Source organism: Somniosus microcephalus, chromosome 10 (genome assembly GCF_052327205.1).
Source record: "Somniosus microcephalus isolate GS21.2 chromosome 10, FLI_Smic_1.0, whole genome shotgun sequence".
NCBI classification, from domain to species: Eukaryota; Metazoa; Chordata; class Chondrichthyes; order Squaliformes; family Somniosidae; genus Somniosus; species Somniosus microcephalus.
Window position 1 is genome coordinate 232,330,209 of NC_140996.1, and position 17,534 is coordinate 232,347,742.

General features: G+C 50.3%; 1 protein-coding gene across 9 annotated transcripts in view; it reads right to left on the reverse strand.

The window, feature by feature from the left end:
• arap1 (ArfGAP with RhoGAP domain, ankyrin repeat and PH domain 1) overlaps positions 1–17,534 on the reverse strand; it is a 295,009-nt gene that overhangs the window by 107,852 nt on the left and 169,623 nt on the right. For all 9 annotated transcript variants that reach the window (XR_015079826.1, XM_085999757.1, XM_085999755.1 and 6 more), the window contains 7 exons: positions 13,792–13,923; positions 12,511–12,646; positions 11,144–11,246; positions 9,932–10,124; positions 9,205–9,250; positions 2,477–2,640; positions 355–570 (listed from right to left, as the gene is read on the reverse strand). Coding sequence is in view for 8 of the 9 variants with exons in the window: in XM_085999757.1 (XP_085855883.1) it covers positions 355–570; positions 2,477–2,640; positions 9,205–9,250; positions 9,932–10,124; positions 11,144–11,246; positions 12,511–12,646; positions 13,792–13,923 (990 nt within the window). In the remaining variant the exon portion in view is untranslated. The remainder of the gene's footprint in view (positions 1–354; positions 571–2,476; positions 2,641–9,204; positions 9,251–9,931; positions 10,125–11,143; positions 11,247–12,510; positions 12,647–13,791; positions 13,924–17,534) is intronic.

A 17,534-nucleotide genomic window follows, 5' to 3' on the forward strand; every position in this document is an offset into this window, starting at 1 on the left:
TGCAAATTTTTCCTCTTCAAGTATTTATCCAATTGCCTTTTGAAAGTTACTATTGAATCTGCTTCCAGCGCCCTTTCAGGCAGCGCGTTCCAGATCACAACAACTTGCTGCGTAAAAATGATTCTCCTCATCTCCCCTCTGGTTCTTTTGCCAATGATCTTAAATCTGTGTCCTCTGGTTACCGACCCTCCCGCCAGTGGAAACAGTTTCTCCTTATTTACTCAATCGAAACCCTTCATGATTTTGAACACCTCAATTAAATCTCGCCTTAACCTTCTCTGCTCTAAGGAGAAGAACCCTGTACTGTTCAGATCTATCGACAAGTGATAAATAGCGGGCGGGTCGTTCTCATACTTGACGTGTGGAGCCAGTCTTGGTAGGCCTGATTGGTGAAGATGCTCTCGCCGATACTCTCCCTGAAGAACCGCTTCAACGTGTTGGAGACATCATCAACGTGATGCTCCCCTTCCCTCAACCGCACGCTACGAGCGTTCTTCAAGAACATCTCCAGCAGGTTGGTGGTCTTTGACCTTTGCCCACTCTTCCTGTAGATCCCTTCAGAAGTCAAACCTGCAGGACGTGCGAGACCAAAATCGAGGATTAACAAAATATATAATCGAGAGAAAAAAGTTCCAGCCCGCCCAATTATCTGCCCTTCTCCATCAAGGTTCCTCCTCCCGATCGTTCAATGGAATAATCCCAGGAGAGAAGTTAGGAAACATGTCTTCACACAGTGGGTTTGTAGCAGTGTGGAACTCTCTCCCACAAAGAACAGTAGATGCGAGTTCAATTAAATCTGAGATCAATAGATTTTTGCTAGCCGAGGGTATTAAGGGATGTGGAGCCAAGGCAGGTAGATGGAGTTAGGATACAGATCAGCCATGATCTCATTGACGACACAAAGCTGGGTGGGCATGTGTGCTGTGAGGAGGATGTCGTGAAACTCCAGTACGATTTGGACAGGTTGGGTGATTGGGCAGAAACATGGCAAATGCACTATAATGTGGATAAATGTGAGGTTATCCACTTTGGTGGCAGAAACAGGAAGGCAGATTATTATTTGAATGGCAATAGATTGGGAAAAGGGGAAGTGCAAAGAGACCTGGGTGTCCTTGTGCACCAGTCGCTGAAGGTAAGCATGCAGGTGCAGCAGGCGGTTAAGAAGGCAAATGGTATGTTGGCCTTCGTAGCGAGAGGGTTCGAGTACAGGAACAAGGGTGCCTTGCTGCAGTTGTACAGGGCCTTGGTGAGACCACATCTTGAGTATTGTGTGCAGTTTTGGTCGCCTTATCTGAGGAAGGATGTTCTTGCCATGGAGGGAGTGCAGCGAAGATTCACCAGGCTGATACCTGGGATGGCAGGAATGACGTATGAGGAGAGATTGGGTCGACTGGGCTTATACTCGCTGGAGTTCAGAAGAATGAGAGGGGATCTCATTGAAACTTATAAAATTCTAACAGGACTAGACAGACTAGATGCAGGAAGGATGTTTCTGATGGCCGGGGAGTCCAGAACCAGGGGTCATAGTCTAAGGATAAGGGGTAAGCCATTTAGGACTGAAATGAGGAGGAATTTCTTCACCCAGAGAGTGGTGAACCTGTGGGATTCTCTGCCACAGAGGGCGGTGGAGGCCAGTTCATTAAATATATTCAAGAAAGAGTTGGATATATTTCTTAAGGCTAAAGGGATCAAGGGATATGGGGAGAAGGCAGGGACCGGGTACTGAATTTGGATGATCAGCCATGATCTCATTGAATGGCGGAGCAGGCTCGAAGGGCCGAATGGCCTACTCCTGCTCCTATCTTCTATGTTTCTATGAATGGTGGAACAGGCTCGACGGGCTGAATGGTCTCCTCCTGTTCCTATGATACTGGGGCTAAAAGGGTTAAATTATGAGGACATATTGCACAGACTAGGCTTGTATTCCCTGGAGAGTCAGCTGTGGCTCAGTTGGTAGCACACTCAGAGGGTCGTGGGTTCAAGTCCCACTCCAGGGACTTGCGCACATAAAACTAGGCTGACACTCCCAGTGCAGTGCTGAGGGAGTGCCGCACTGTCGGAGGCGCCGTCTTTCGGATGAGACGTTAAACCGAGGCCCCGTCTGCTCTCTCAGGTGGAGGTAAAAGATTCCGTGGCATTATTTCGAAGAAGAGCAGGGGAGGTGTCCTGGGGCCAATATTTATCCCTCAATCAACATCACAAAAAAAAAAATGATCTGGTCATTAATTTACTGTTGTTTGTGGGAGCTTGCTGTGCGCAAATTGGCTGCACGCTCCCTACATTACAACAGTGACTATACTTCACAAGTACTTCATTGGCTGGGAAGCATTTTGGGACGTCCTGAGGGGGTGAAAGGCGCTATAGAAATGCAAGTCTTTCTTCATGGGGACAAAGCCAAAGAACCCAAGGGTAGGGCTTACGCGCACTCCCTCCACTGAGATTCCTTCCACAGGGCCTCTCCTCGTCCCTCACTCACCATATTGCGTGATGTACGCCACGCAGCGCTCTACGAGGACGGGAATGTCTTCGTCCGTCAGCTGTTGCTCCGACAAGGTGTTCCCCGTGCTGCCCGCGGCTCGCTGGATCGCACTGTTCCATCCGATGAAGTCCAGCTTCCTCTCGGCCTGAATGTACAAAGTCCTGGCGGGGGGCGGGGTGAAAGGAAAAGACCGTGACACAACAGCAACAACAACTTGTATTTATACGGCACCTTTAACATAGTGAAACCGTCCCAAGGCGTTGCACAGGAGCATAAGTAAGACAAACATTTGACACCGAGCCACATAAGGAGATACAGGTCCACAATCCCTTGGAAACCCTTGGGACCAGATGTGTTTCGGAATTTGGAATTTTTCGGATTTCAGAACGGTAGCACCCCGTAAGCAAACACATTAATATTTCTGCAGCGAACCTTCTGAATAGTCACACTGAGTGGGATAAATAAAGACTATAAATAGTATTACAGTTTATTTGTACAGTAATAATTTGGTAAATTAAATAGTGGGTCAAGCATCGGCCGCGTCGGGTCATGTGTGGCGCCACTCGGGTCATGTCGTGCACACGAGTGACGCTCCACGAAAAAACTTTCGGTCTTCAGAGCTTTTCGAATTTCGGAATTGCGGATAAGGGATTGTGGACCTGTATTAGGACAGGGACTTGGTCAAAGAGGTCGGTTTTAAGGAGCATCTTAAAGGAGGAGAGAGAGGCGGAGAGGTTTAGGGAGGGAATTCCAGAGCTCAGGGCCCAGGCAGCTGAAGGCACGGCCACCAATGGTGGAGCGATTAAAATCGGGGGATGCTCAAGAGGCCAGAATTGGAGGAGTGCAGAGATCCCCGGGGGGGTTGTCGGGCTGGAGGATGTTACAGAGATAGGGAGGGGGACGAGGCCAAGAATCTGAACACGAGGTTGAGAATTTTAAAATCGAGGTGTTGCCGGACCGGGAGCTTATGTAGGTCAGCGAGCACAGGGGGTGATGGGTGAACAGGGCTTGGTGCAAGTTCTGCAGCAAGTCATCTTCCAACTCATTCACTTCAAGAAGCCGAGAAGCAGTTCCGTGATCGATAGATTCCTGTTGGGTAAGGGGTATCAAGAGACATGGAACCGAGGCGGGTCAATGGAGTTGAGGAGCAGAATGGAGGAACAGGCTGGAGGGGCTGAATGGCCTCCTCCTGTTCCTAATGTTCCAGACAGGCTGAAGCCAACATCAGTAACATTTCACACCCCTTTATGACACCATCAGTGTCCTTTAAGAGGACGGCCGGAGAGCCCAGCACGCACCTGGAATAAACCAGTTTTCATTGACATTACCATCAACTCCTTCCTCCTAAATTCCAAATCCTCCTATTCTACAACTCATCTTCTTGAGCTAGCGTCTCCTGCTTTCTGTGGGAGAGTTCCACTCTTCTACCACCCTTTGTGTGAAGAAGTGTTTCCTAACCTCTCTCCTGAATGGCCTGGCTCTGATTTTAAGGTGTTGTCCCCTTGTCCCAGACTCCCTCCACCAGCGGGAATAGTTTTGCTCTCTCTACCCTATCAATTCCTTTCAAAATCCTAAAAACCTCAAACAAATCACCTTCTATATTCCAGGGAATACAAACCTAGTTTATATAATCTCTCCTCATACTTCCAAAAGGTGTTCTGACTAAGTGCCACATAATAGGCTTGCCAGCAAAGTTGAAGCCCATGGAATAAAAGGGACAGTGGCAGCATGGATACGGAATTGGCTCCGTGACAGGAAACAGAGAGTAGTGGTGAACGGTTGTTTCTCGGACTGGAGGAAGGTATACAGTGGTGTTCCCCAGGGGTCGGTTCTAGGACCACTGCTTTTCTTGATATATATTAATGGCTTGGATGTGGGTGTACAGGGCACAGTTTCAACATTTGCAGATGACACAAAACTTGGAAGTATAGTGAACAGTGAGGAGGATAGTGATAGACTTCAGGAAGACATAGACAGGTTGGTGAAATGGGCGGACACGTGGCAGATGAAATTTAATGCAGAAAAGTGTGAAGTGATGCACTTTGGTAGGAAGAACGAGGAGAGGCAATAATAACTAAAGGGTACAATCCTAAAGGGGGTGCAGGAACAGAGAGACCTGGGGGTATATGTGCACAAATCATTGAAGGTGGCAGGGCAGGTCGAGAAAGCGGTTAAAATGCATACGGGATCCTGGGCTTCATAAATAGAGGTATAGAGTACAAAAGCAAGGAAGTTATGATGAGACTTTATAAAACACTGGTTCGGCCTGAACTGGAGTACTGTGTCCAATTCTGGGCACCGCACTTTAGGAAGGATGTGAAAGCCTTAGAGGGGGTGCAGAAAAGATTTACGAGAATGATTCCAGGGATGAGGGACTTCAGTTACGTGGATGGACTGGAGAAGCTGGGGTTGTTCTCCTTAGAGCAGAGAAGGTTAAGAGGAGATTTGATAGAGGTGTTCAAAATCATGAGGGGTCTGGACAGAGTAGAGAGAGAGAAACTGTTCCCATTGGCAGAAGGGTCGAGAACCAGAGGACACAGATTTAAGGTGATTGGCAGAAGAACCAAAGGTGACATGAGGAAGAACTTTTTTACGCAGCGAGTTGTTGTGATCTGGAATGCAGTGCCTGAAAGGGTGGAGGAGGCAGACTCAATCACGGCTTTCAAAAGGGAGTTGGATAAGTACCTGAAGGAAAGAAATTTGCAAGAATACAGGAAAAGGGCGGGGGACTGGGACTAGCTGAAGTGCTCTTAGAGAGCCGGCACAGGCTCGACGGGCCGAATGGCCTCCTACTGTGCTGTAACCATTCTATGATTACCCTTGGAGCCCCGGCATCATTCTGGTGAATCTGCGCTGCACTCCTTCCAAGGCCAATATCTCCTTCCTAAGGCGCGGTGCCCAGAACACCAGGTTTCCTTCCCGAAAGGACAACAGTGAACCAGTTGGGTTTTTACGATAATAACCAGCTTTTTATTTCCAGATTGAATTGAAATGCTCAAACAGCTCATGGTGGGATCTGAACTGAAGTTCTCTGGATTACTAATCCAGTAACAGAACCACGACATTACTGTACCCCGACTGTGAGTCAGTCAGGTCCCCAAGTTCAATTTCCAATCTCACTGCTCAGGGCACAATTGGACACTGTCGGGGGGGTGGGGGGTGGGGGGGGGTTGTTGGGGCAACAGCGGGGGATAAGGGGAGTCAGGTGTCACGTAATCGTAGAATCATAGAAATTTACGGCACAGAAGGAGGCCATTCGACCCATCGTGTCTGGGCCAGTTGACAAAGAGCTCTCCGGCCTAATCCCACTTTCCAGCTCTTGGTCCGTAGCCCTGTAGGTTCCGGCACTTCAAGTGCACGTCCAAGTACTTTTTAAATGTGATGAGGGTTTCTGCCTCGACCACCCTTTCAGGCAGTGAGTTCCAGACCCCCACCACCCTCTGGGTGAAAAAAGTTCTCCTCAACTCCCCTCTAATCCTTCTACCAATTACTTTCAATCTCTGCCCCCTGGTTATTGACCTCTCTGCTAAGGGAAATAGGTCCTTCCTGTCCACTCTATCTCGGCCCCTCATCATTTTATACACCTCAATTAAATCTCCCCTCAGCCTCCTCTGTTCCAATCTCTCCTCATCGCTAAAATTCCCCAGCCCAGGCAACATCCCGGTAAATCTCCTCTGCACCCTCTCCAGTGCAACCGCATCCTTCCTGTAATGTGGTGACCAGAACTGCACGCAGTACTCTAGCTGCAGCCTAACTAATGTTTTATACAGTTCAAGCAGAACCTCCCTGCTCTTACATTCTATGCCTCGGCTAATAAAGGCAAGTATCCCGTATAATAGCAAAATACTGCGGATGCTGGAAATCTGAAATAACAACAGAAAATGCTGGAAATACTCAGCAGGCCAGGCAGCATCCGTGGAGAGAGAAACAGAGTTAATGTTTCAGGTCTGGGACCCTTCATCAGAACTGGAAAAAGCTGGAGATGTAACAGATATTAAGCAGGTGCAGAGACGGGGGCGGGGGGGGGGGGGGTTTAGGAGGGGAGGAAGGAATAGAAAGAACATCCTGTACTTTTGTAAGAGGCAGGGAAGATAAAATGTTGCAAATGGGAATGGCAAAAATCATACTGCATGAAAAATGGGGGCAGGGATAATTATCTGAAATTGTTGAACTCAATGTTGAGTCCGGCAGGCTGCAAAGTGCCCAATCGAAAGATGAAGTGCTGTTCCTCGAGCTTACGTTGAGCTTCATTGGAACAATGCAATAGCCCGAGGACAGAGAGATCAGAGTGGGAGTGAAGCGGTGAATTAAAGTGACAGGCGACCGGAAGCTCAGGGTCACCCGTACGGACTGAACGGAGGTGTTCCGCAAAGCGGTCACCCAATCTGCGTTTGGTCTCCCCAATGTAGAGGAGACCGCATCGTGAGCAGCGAATACAGTATAATAAATTGCAAGAAGTACAAGTAAATCGCTGTTTCACCTGGAACGGGTGTTTGGGGCCCTGGACAGTGGGAAGAGAGGAGGTATAAGGGCAGGTGTTGCATCTCCTGCGCTTGCACGGGAAGGTGCCAGGTGAAGGAGCAGGGCTGTTGGGGGTGATTGAGGAGTGGACCAGGGTGTCGCGGAGGGAGCGGTCCCTTCGGAATGCTGAAAGGGGAGGTGAGGGGAAGATGTGTTTGGTGGTGGGATCACATTGGAGGTGGCGGAAATGGCGGAGGATGATCCATTGAATGTGGAGGCTGGTGGGGTGAAGTGAGGACAAGGGGAACTCTATCGTGGTTCTGGGAGGGAGGGGCAGGGGTGAGAGCAGAAGTGCGGGAAATGGAACGGACACGGTCAAGGGCTGTGTCAACCACGGTAGAGGGGAATCCTCGGTTGAGGAAAAAGGAAGACATGTCGTAAGCACTAGTATGGAAGGTGGCATCGTCGGAGCAGATGCGGCAGAGACGGAGAAACTGGGAGAATGGAATAGAGTCCTTACAGGAAGCGGGGTGGGAGGAAGTGTAGTCCAGGTAGCTGTGGGAGTCGGTGGGCTTGTGGTGGATGTTTGTTGAAGGCCGATCGCCAGAAATGGAGACGGAGAAGTCAAGGAAGGGAAGAGTCGGAGATGGACCATGTGAAGGTGAGGGAAGGGTGGAAATTGGAAGTAAAGTGAATGAATTTATCTAGTTCAGGGCAAGAGCAGGAAACGGCACCAATACAGTCATCGATGTACTGGAAAAAGATGTGAGGGAGGGGACCGGAGTAGGACTGGAATAAAGAATGTTCCACATATCCCATGAACAGGCAGGCATAGCTAGGGCCCATGCGGGTTCCCATAGCAACACTTTTAATTTGGAGGAAGTGAGTGGAGTCAAAGGAGAAGTTGTTCAATGTGAGAACAAGTTCAGCCAGGTGGAGGAGGGTGGTGGTGGATGGGGACTGGTCGGGCCTCTGTTCAAGGAAGAAGCGGAGCGCCCTCAGGCCATCCTGGTGGGGGATGGAGGTGTAGAGGGATTGTACGTCCATGGTGAAAAGGAAGCGGTTGGGGCCAGGAAACTGGAAACTGTTAAAGTGGCGGAGGGTGTCGGACGAGTCGCGAATGTAGGTGGGAAGAGACTGGACAAGGGGAGAAAAAATAGGGTCGAGATGGGAAGAGATAAGTTCCGTGGGGCAAGAACAGGCTGAAACGATGGGTCTACCAGGGCAGTCCTGTTTGTGGATCTTGGGAAGGAGGTAGAAGCGGGCTGTGCGGGGTTGGGGAACTGTGAGGTTGGCGGCCATGGAGGGAAGATCTCCAGAGGAGATGAGGTCAGTGACAGTCTTGGAAACAATGGCTTGATGTTTGCTAGTGGGGTCATGGTCCAGGCGGAGGTAGGAGGAGGTGTTGGAGAGTTGGCGTTCAGCTTCCGCACGGTAGAGGTCGGTTCGCCAAGTAACAACAGCACCACCCTTATCAGCAGGTTAAATGATAATGTTAGGGTTGGATCGGAGAGAACGGAGTGCTGCAAGTTCAGAGGGAGGTAGGTTGGAGTGAGAGGGGGGAGCAGAGAAATGGAGACGGCCGATGTCACGTCGGCAGTTAGCAATGAAAAGATCTAGAGAGGGTAAGAGGCCAGGGGGAGGGGTCCAAGTAGAACGAGAATTCTGAAAGCGGGAGAAAGGGTCAGCCGTGCGGGGGGAAGACTCCTGGCCAAAGAATGGGCACGAAGACAAAGGCGATGGAAGAAGAGCTCAGCATCGTGCCGAGCTCGAAATTCATTCAGATGGGGGCGTAAGGGGATGAAGCTCAGGCCTTTGCTGAGGACTGAACGTTCGGGGTCAGAGAGGGGAAGGTCAGAGGGGATAGTGAAAACACGGCAGGGGGTGAGATTTGGAGAAGTGGGGTCAGAGGAAAGTAACGGGGAAGGTGGTTCTGGGGGGGGCGTTGGTGTCCACGAGTTGATGAAGCTTGCATGCCTTCTTAACCACCTTATCTACCTGTCCTGCTACCTTCAGGGATCTGTGGACATGCACTCCAAGGGGTCCTGCTCCTGGTAGACATCCAGTGACCCTCCCCACCCCCTGACTGGAAAGTGCTTGGGCTTCCAGCTCTGTGAAAGATGGACCTCAATCAACCCACGTGAGAGGCGGGGAGGAAAATACAGGACAGTGGGGGGAGGGGGGGCGCAGATGGGGAAAGAAACAAGCAGAGGCATAAACCAGAGTTGCCGGCCAGAACAGATGAGCTTTAACCCGACACTTACCGTCTCTTCTCCACCAGCACCAGGACCTCGTGGTCAGACTGCTCCGCTGAAAAATGAAAAGGACGCGATGACATCATCAATTATTTCCGCTCAACGCGTAAACTTAACGTTTAGAAAATGTCGTTTGTTAAACCGAGGCCCCATCTGCCCTCTCAGGTGGACGTAAACGATCCCAGGGCCACTATTTGGAAGAAGAGCAGTGGGAAGATCTCCCCAGTGTCCCAGCCCAATATTTATCCCTCAATTAACATCACTAAAAAAAAAAGATTATCTGGTCATTTATCTCATTGCTGTTTGCGGGAGCTTGCTGTGCGCAACACTGGCTGCCGTGTTTCCGACATTACAACAGTCAGACAGCGGACAAAGGTTTCAAACCCCATGCCCCAGAAGGTCATTTTTTAAAATTAATTCGTTGATGGATGTGGACGTCACTGGCAAGGCCAGCATTTATTGCCCATCCCTAGTTGCCCTTGAGAAGGTGGTGGTGAGCCGCCTTGAACCGCTGCAGTCCGTGTGGTGAAGGTGCTCCCACAGTGCTGTTAGGGAGGGAGTTCCAGGACTTTGACCCAGCGACGATGAAGGATCAGCCGATATATTTCCAAGTCAGGATGGTGTGTGACTTGGAGGTGGTGGTGTTCCCATGCGCCTGCTGCCCTTGTCCTTCTAGGTGGTAGAGGTCGCGGGTTTGGAGGGGAAAGACATGGCAAATAGGAAAACCCTCCCTTACACAACTCTTGCAGCTTCCGGAGGTTAATGGCCTCCTCCTTGTCCGAGTCCTCAAACCAGGCGAAGAGCGTGGAGCTCACCAGCGCAAACCAGCCCACCTTGGCCTGCTCCAGGTTCAAGCCGTCCTTGTACTGCAGCCGCCCGATCCGCTCAAAGTCGTGGTTCATTAGGTCGACCCCGGCCGCGAGGAAGGACTGCAAAGAAGAAACAGTCACGGTTAGATCGTCCAGGAGCCACGGCAACTGGAAACAACACTGCCTAAAGGTCAAAGTGCACCTGGAAGGGGCGGGGTCGAGGGGCGGGGAGCAGGAACCTTGCCTGTGCATGTGAGTGTGAGAGAGTACGTATGTGTGTGCGCGCGCACGTCTGTGTGTGTGAATATCTGTGAGTGTGCGCATGTATGTGAGTGTGTGTGAGTGTGAGTGTGTGCGCATGAGTGTGCCTGTGTGTGAATGTCTGTGAGTGTGCGAGTGTGTGCGCATGAGTGTGCCTGTGTGTGAATGTCTGTGAGTGTGCGAGTGTGTGCGCATGAGTGTGCCCGTGTGTGAATGTCTGAGTGTGCGAATGTATGTGAGTGTGTGCGAGTGTGAGTGTGTGCGCATGAGTGTGCCTGTGTGTGAACGTCTGTGAGTGTGCGCGCATGTATGTGAGTGTGCAGGAATGTGAGTGTGAATGTGAGTGTATGTGCATGAGTGTGCGAGCGAGTGTGCGAGAGTGTGTGCGTGGTCGGTGTTTGGGTGTGGGCAGGATCAGACTTTGGCTCCTGGCGTAGTCAAGTGTCTGCCCCAGCTGTCAGACCCCAGCGATGTCCGCGCTTGTTCTGTGGGACTGAATCCACCAGATAAGGAAGTGAATACTGCTCCCCCGGTGGGCAACTGTGCTTGCCCAGTGTGGTACTGAGCTGTGCAGCACAGGAAGATCCCAGTTGATCGGAGTCGCAGGGGCCACAGTCGGGCGCTACAATTTACCCAAATACCCCAGCGAGGGTGAAAAAAAATCAACTGAGGTTCCTGTTCCTGATCGCTGTCCATTCGCACACAACAGGGACAGCGAGCACCATTGTGTGGCACCAGGGTCGGAACCTTGAGACCTTGCTGGTTCACCAGGAGTGTTCAGAAATGCCCACTGTAAATATTCCATTATTAATTCTCTTTCCATAACACGGGATAGAGGGTAGGATTGTAGCCAAGCAGCCAAGACACAAAGGCATTACCTTGGCAATGGATTTGACCCACTCTTTGTTCGACTGCGCGCTGTCTGTCCCGAACATAAAGAGGCGCTCAGAATCCGTGAAAACCTCAAATGTGTGTTCAAACCTTAAGGGAACAAAAAATTCAAAGCAGCACGTCAGCCAGGAAGCATTTACAGCTGGGACAATGGTGTCACTTCCTCAATTGAGCCAAAGTCTAACTGACCCAGCAAGAATAGCTCTTCAATTAGTGGCACCTCACAGTGGAAGGCCCTTGTTAATACTTTCAACTGTATACTGATGGCAATAATACCCTTGTTAACATAAGAAACAGGAGCAGGAGTCGGCCATTCGGCCCCTCGAGCCTGCTCCACCATTCAATAAGATCATGGCTGATCTTCGACCTCAACTCCACTTTCCTGCCCGATCTCCATATCCCTCGATTCCCCTAGAGTCCGGAAATCTATCAAACTCAGCCTTGAATATTCTTAAAGACTCAGCATCCACAGCCCTCTGGGGCAGAGAATTCCAAAGATTCACTACCCTCTGAGTGAAGAAATTCCTCATCTCAGTCCTAAATGGCCGACCCCTTATCCTGAGACTGTGACCCCTGGTTCTAGACTCTCCAGCCAGGGGGAAACAACCTCTCAGCATCTACCCTGTCAATCCCCCTCAGAATCTTATGGGGGAAAAATTTGGTTGATTTGTGCCTCCCGCTAGCAAAGCAACTAGCGCATGGGCGTGGCGCCGCTAACGCCTCCCGCGAAATTCAGCGGGAGGTTAGCATCGGCGGTAACCGCCGTGTGCAGCACCCTGCTCACGATCATCGGTAGCGCCCCTGACTTACCGCTGGACGGGGGGTACAAATTAAAAGGAGTTGTTGGGCGGCCATTTTTGTTGCTGGTCGCCTGCCAGCACCTGCCCGCTTTGCCGTTCCCCGGCCTTCTGTTCAGCCCCACTGCAGCGTGCCGGCTGCACTCTGTGAGCCCAGCACTTCTCTTTAGCCGGCACTCCGATCCCTGGTGGCCCAGCGGGGCCCAGGGTCGCACTGCGCTAGGCCCCTCTCCTTTAGGAGGAGGAATCCTGCAGTACCGCAGCACGTAGCACCGCGATATTCACTCGCAGCGCCCCAGGAGGGAGGCGGGGTGCTTCCAGTAGCGTCCCACCTCCCTCTTGGGGCGTTACCGGTAAATTTCAGCCGCGGGATCGCTAATTTATTCGGGGCGCTAAAAGTAGCGAAGTTAGCACCCCAAAGGGGGCGTGACCCAATTTTTCCCCCATAAAGTCTTCAATGTAAATCTTGTGCCGTCTGAGGAATTGCTCGAAGCTTTCTGGAGACTGCGGGGGGAGCTGAGGGCTCCTGTTGAACGAGCAGTCTGTTCACCACCTACCCGTGGGCAGCAGGGCTGTTGACGGCCAGACACACAACTTCGCGCATCTCGATCGTTCCATTGGGTGAGGAGTTCCGGTCACTTTCGTAGTAACTCAGCACGCCGTTGTCGAGGACACACCACCGCTTGCTGAACTCTGTCAGAACATCAACGGAAAACAGATTCAGCTGCACCGCCCGACAAATGCTACACACGAAGAACATCGACTATGGGTCTCCTGTCTAATGGGAATCCCTCCATCAGGCACCCCGTTTCAAGATGAAATCTCGCCATCAGGGACCCCTTTTACAGATGGAGTCTCACCATCAGGGACCCCTTTTAAAGAGAGAGTCTCACCATCAGGGACCCCTTTTAAAGAGGGAATCTCACCATCAGGGACCCCTTTTAAAGAGGGAGTCTCACTATCAGGGACCCCTTTTAAAGAGGGAATCTCACCATCAGGGACCCCTTTTAAAGAGGGAGTCTCACCATCAGGGACCCCTTTTAAAGAGGGAGTCTCACCATCAGGGACCCCTTTTAAAGAGAGAGTCTCACCATCAGGGACCCCTTTTAAAGAGGGAGTCTCACCATCAGGGACCCCTGTTAATGAGGGAATCTCACCATCAGGGACCCCTGTTAATGAGGGAATCTCACCATCAGGGACCCCTGTTAATGAGGGAGTCTCACCATCAGGGACGCCTTTTAAAGAGAGAGTCTCACCATCAGGGACCCCTTTTAAAGAGAGAGTCTCACCATCAGGGACCCCTGTTAATGAGGGAATCTCACCATCAGGGACCCCTGTTAATGAGGGAATCTCACCATCAGGGACCCCTGTTAATGAGGGAATCTCACCATCAGGGACGCCTTTTAAAGAGAGAGTCTCACCATCAGGGACCCCTTTTAAAGAGGGAATCTCACCATCAGGGACCCCTTTTAAAGAGGGAGTCTCACTATCAGGGACCCCTTTTAAAGAGGGAATCTCACCATCAGGGACCCCTTTTAAAGAGGGAGTCTCACCATCAGGGACCCCTTTTAAAGAGGGAGTCTCACCATCAGGGACCCCTTTTAAAGAGAGAGTCTCACCATCAGGGACCCCTTTTAAAGAGGGAGTCTCACCATCAGGGACCCCTGTTAATGAGGGAATCTCACCATCAGGGACCCCTGTTAATGAGGGAATCTCACCATCAGGGACCCCTGTTAATGAGGGAATCTCACCATCAGGGACGCCTTTTAAAGAGAGAGTCTCAACATCAGGGACCCCTTTCAATGAGGGAATCTCACACGCCCAATCAGAAGCCTCACCTTCTTTGGACTTCTTCTCTGTGATTGGTTTGCCCACTGATGCGGTCTTGTAGAGAAAGCCGTTGTGAGTGATAGACTGTGGGGCCACATAATACTGCTTCTCCATATAGCCCAGTTCCAACCGTGGGGTCTCTGCAATGTAACAATCGAAAAGAAGGAACTCGCATTAATATAGCAACTTTCACATGCAATATAATGTGGATAAATGTGAGGTTATCCACTTTGGTGGCAAAAACAGGAAGGCAGATTATTATCTGAACGGCAATAGATTGGGAGAAGGGGAAGTGCAACAAGACCTGGGTGTCCTTGTGCACCAGTCGCTGAAGGTAAGCATGCAGGTGCAGCAGGCGGTTAAGGCGGCATATGGTATGTTGGCCTTCGTAGCGAGAGGGTTCGAGTACAGGAACAAGGATGTCTTGCTGCAGTTGTACAGGGCCTTGGTGAGACCACAGCTTGAGTATTGTGTGCAGTTTTGGTCGCCTTATCTGAGGAAGGATGTTCTTGCCATGGAGGGAGTGCAGCGAAGATTCACCAGACTGATACCTGGGATGGCAGGAATGACGTATGAGGAGAGGTTGGGTCGATTGGGCTTATACTCGCTGGAGTTTAGAAGAATGAGAGGGGATCTCATTGAAACTTATAAAATTCTAACAGGACTAGACAGACTAGATGCAGGAAGGATGTTCCCGATGGCTGGGGAGTCCAGAACCAGGGGTCACAGTCTAAGGATAAGGGGTAAGCCATTTAGGACAGAGATGAGGAGGAAGTTCATCACCCAGAGAGTGGTGAACCTGTGGAATTCTCTACCACAGAAGGCAGTGGAAGCCAATTCATTAAATATATTCAAGAAGGAGTTAGATATATTTCTTAAGGCTAAAGGGATCAAGGGATATGGGGAGAAGGCAGGGACAGGGTACTGAATTTGGATGATCAGCCATGATCTCATTGAATGGCGGAGCAGGCTCGAGGGGCTGAATGGCCTACTCCTGCTCCTATCTTCTATGTTTCTATGTTCACATCCTCAGGATGTCCCAAAGCGCTTTACAGCCAATTAACTGCTTTTTTTGAAGTGTGGTCATAATCATAATCAACTTTTATTGTCATTGTTAGTGCACAAGTGCAGTACAACGAAATGTAGGCTTGCGGCTCCCGAGAGTGTACATTTAGATTAAGACATTTAAACATTCAACATACATTTGGCTTGTAATGCATTAACATAAATATGACCATGATAAAGTGCATTGGCAGATGTGCAGGCTTTAGTGTTTATTTGTGGAGTTCAGTAGGATGACAGCCCTGGGAAAGAAGCTGTTCCTAAATCTGGTCATACGGGTGCGAATGCATCTGTAGCGTCTCCCAGATGGCAGGAGGGTGAACAGACTGTGGCTGGGGTGGGTAGGGTCTTTGATGATGGACCGTGACCTCCGTAAACAGCGTTTCTGGTATATGTGCTCTATGGTCGGTAGCCGGGCGCCGGTAATGCGTTGGGCAGTTTTGACTACCCGCTGCAGGGCTTTCCGGTCATAGTAGCTACAGCTGCCATACCATACTGTGATACAGTTCATCAGGATGCTCTCTATTGTGCAGCGGTAAAAGTTAGAGAGGATCAGGGGTGACAGGTTACATCCCTTCAGCCTCCTTAGGAAATATAGGCGCTGCTGGGCCTTCTTCACCAGAGAGGAGGTATTGAGGGACCAGGAGAGGTCTTCCGTGATGTGGACTTCGAGGAACTTAAAGCTGTCCACCCTTTCCACCACAGCCCCATTGATGTGGATGGGGGTGTGACTTCCGCCTTTAGACTTCCTGAAGTCCACAATGATTTCTTTGGTTTTCTTGATGTTAAGGGCCAGGTTGTTATCGGCGCACCACTTCACGAGATGCTGGACCTCCTCCCTGTAGGCTGACTCATCGTTGTTGGTGATCTGGCCTACCACCGTGGTATCATCCGCAAACTTGATGATGGTGTTGGAACCATGAACAGCCACACGGTCGTGGGTGAAGAGAGAGTAGAGGAGGGGGCTCAGCACACGTCCTTGTGGGGCCCCCATGTTCAGGGTCAGGCGGGGGGGGAGGTGTGGTTACCTAATTTGACAGACTGGGGTCTGTTTGTTAGGAAGTCCAGGGTCCAGTTGCAGAGGGAAGTGTTCAGGCCAAGAGTGTGGAGTTTGGTGGGCAGCTTGTTGGGGACGATAGTGTTGAATGCTGAGCTGTAATCTATGAACAGCATTCTGATGTAGGTCTCTTTACCATCTAGGTGATTCAGTGCCGAGTGTAGAGCAGTTGTGATTGCATCCTCCGTTGATCTGTTTGCACGATAGGCAAACTGGTGTTGGTCAAGAGAGGCGGGAACACTGGCTTTGATGTGGGCCAGGACCAGTCTCTCGAAACACTTCATTATGAAGGGTGTGAGTGCGACAGGTCGATAGTCGTTCAGGCACGTCACAGCCGTTTGTTTTGGCACAGGAATAATGGTAGCGGTCTTGAAATGTAGGAAACGCGGCAGCCAATTTGCGACAGCAATGTGATAATGACCAGATAATCTGTTTTAGTGATGTTGGTTGAGGGATAAATATGGGCCGCAGGACACCGGGGAGAACTCCCCCTGCACTTCATCGAAATAGTGGCCGTGGAATCTTTTACCTGAGAGAGCAGACGGGACCTCGGTTCAACGTCTCATCCCAAAGACAGATGAAAGAGATTGAATGCCATGATAAGTCAACAACTCCATTATCGTTGCATCATGCATCTCCCAGGATGTGCAGACTTTGGGGGAGAGTTGATCGAGGTTCATAAGATGGTGAAGTAACTCGATCAGTGTGTGTGTGTGTGTAGATAAATTATTTCACCTGAATATGTTAGTGAGGACCAGGGGTCACTTGAAACAGTTATGTAAGGGAATAACTAGGTTGGATGTTGGGCGGTTCTTCTGTTCCCAGAGAATAGTGGGCCTCTGGAACAGGCTGCAGGCTCGTGCGGTGAACGGCGATTTGCTGAATTCCTTCAAGCGAGAGCTGGACTCTGGCTGGGTCGGAGATCACCTTGTACAAGAGGTAGAGGGACCTGGTAATGTTACTCAAGACCGGGATGGTAGAAGGCGAACTGTGATAGAATGGGAGAGCACAGAAGGAGGCCATTCGGCCCATCGTGCCTGTGCCAGCTCTTTGAACGAGCTCTCCAATTAGCCCCACTCCCCCCTGCTCTTTCCCCAGAACCCTGCAAATGTTTCCCCTTCAAGTATTTATCCAATTCCCTTTTGAAAGTTATTATTGAATCTGCTCCCACCGCCCTTTCAGGCAGCGCGTTCCAGATCACAACAACTCACTGGTTCTTTTGCTAATTACCTTAAATTAACTTCAATATAACTTGTAGAGAACCTTGGTCAGACCACACTTGGAGCACTGTGAACAGTTCTAGTCTCCATATTATAAAAAGGATATAGAGGCACTGGAGAAGATGCAAAAAAGATTTATTAGTATGATACCAGAACTGAGAGGTTATAACTATCAGGAAAGATTGAACAGGCTGGGGCTCTTTTCTCTAGAAAAGAGAAGGCCGAGGGGCGACCTGATCGAGGTCTTTAAAATTAGGGTTCGATGGGGTAGACGTAGAGAAGATGTTTCCACTTGTGGGGGAGACCAGAACTAGAGGCCATAAATATAAGATAGTCACTAATAAATCCAATAGGGAATTCAGGAGAAACTTCTTTACCCAGAGAGGTGAGAATGTGGAACTCGCTACCACAG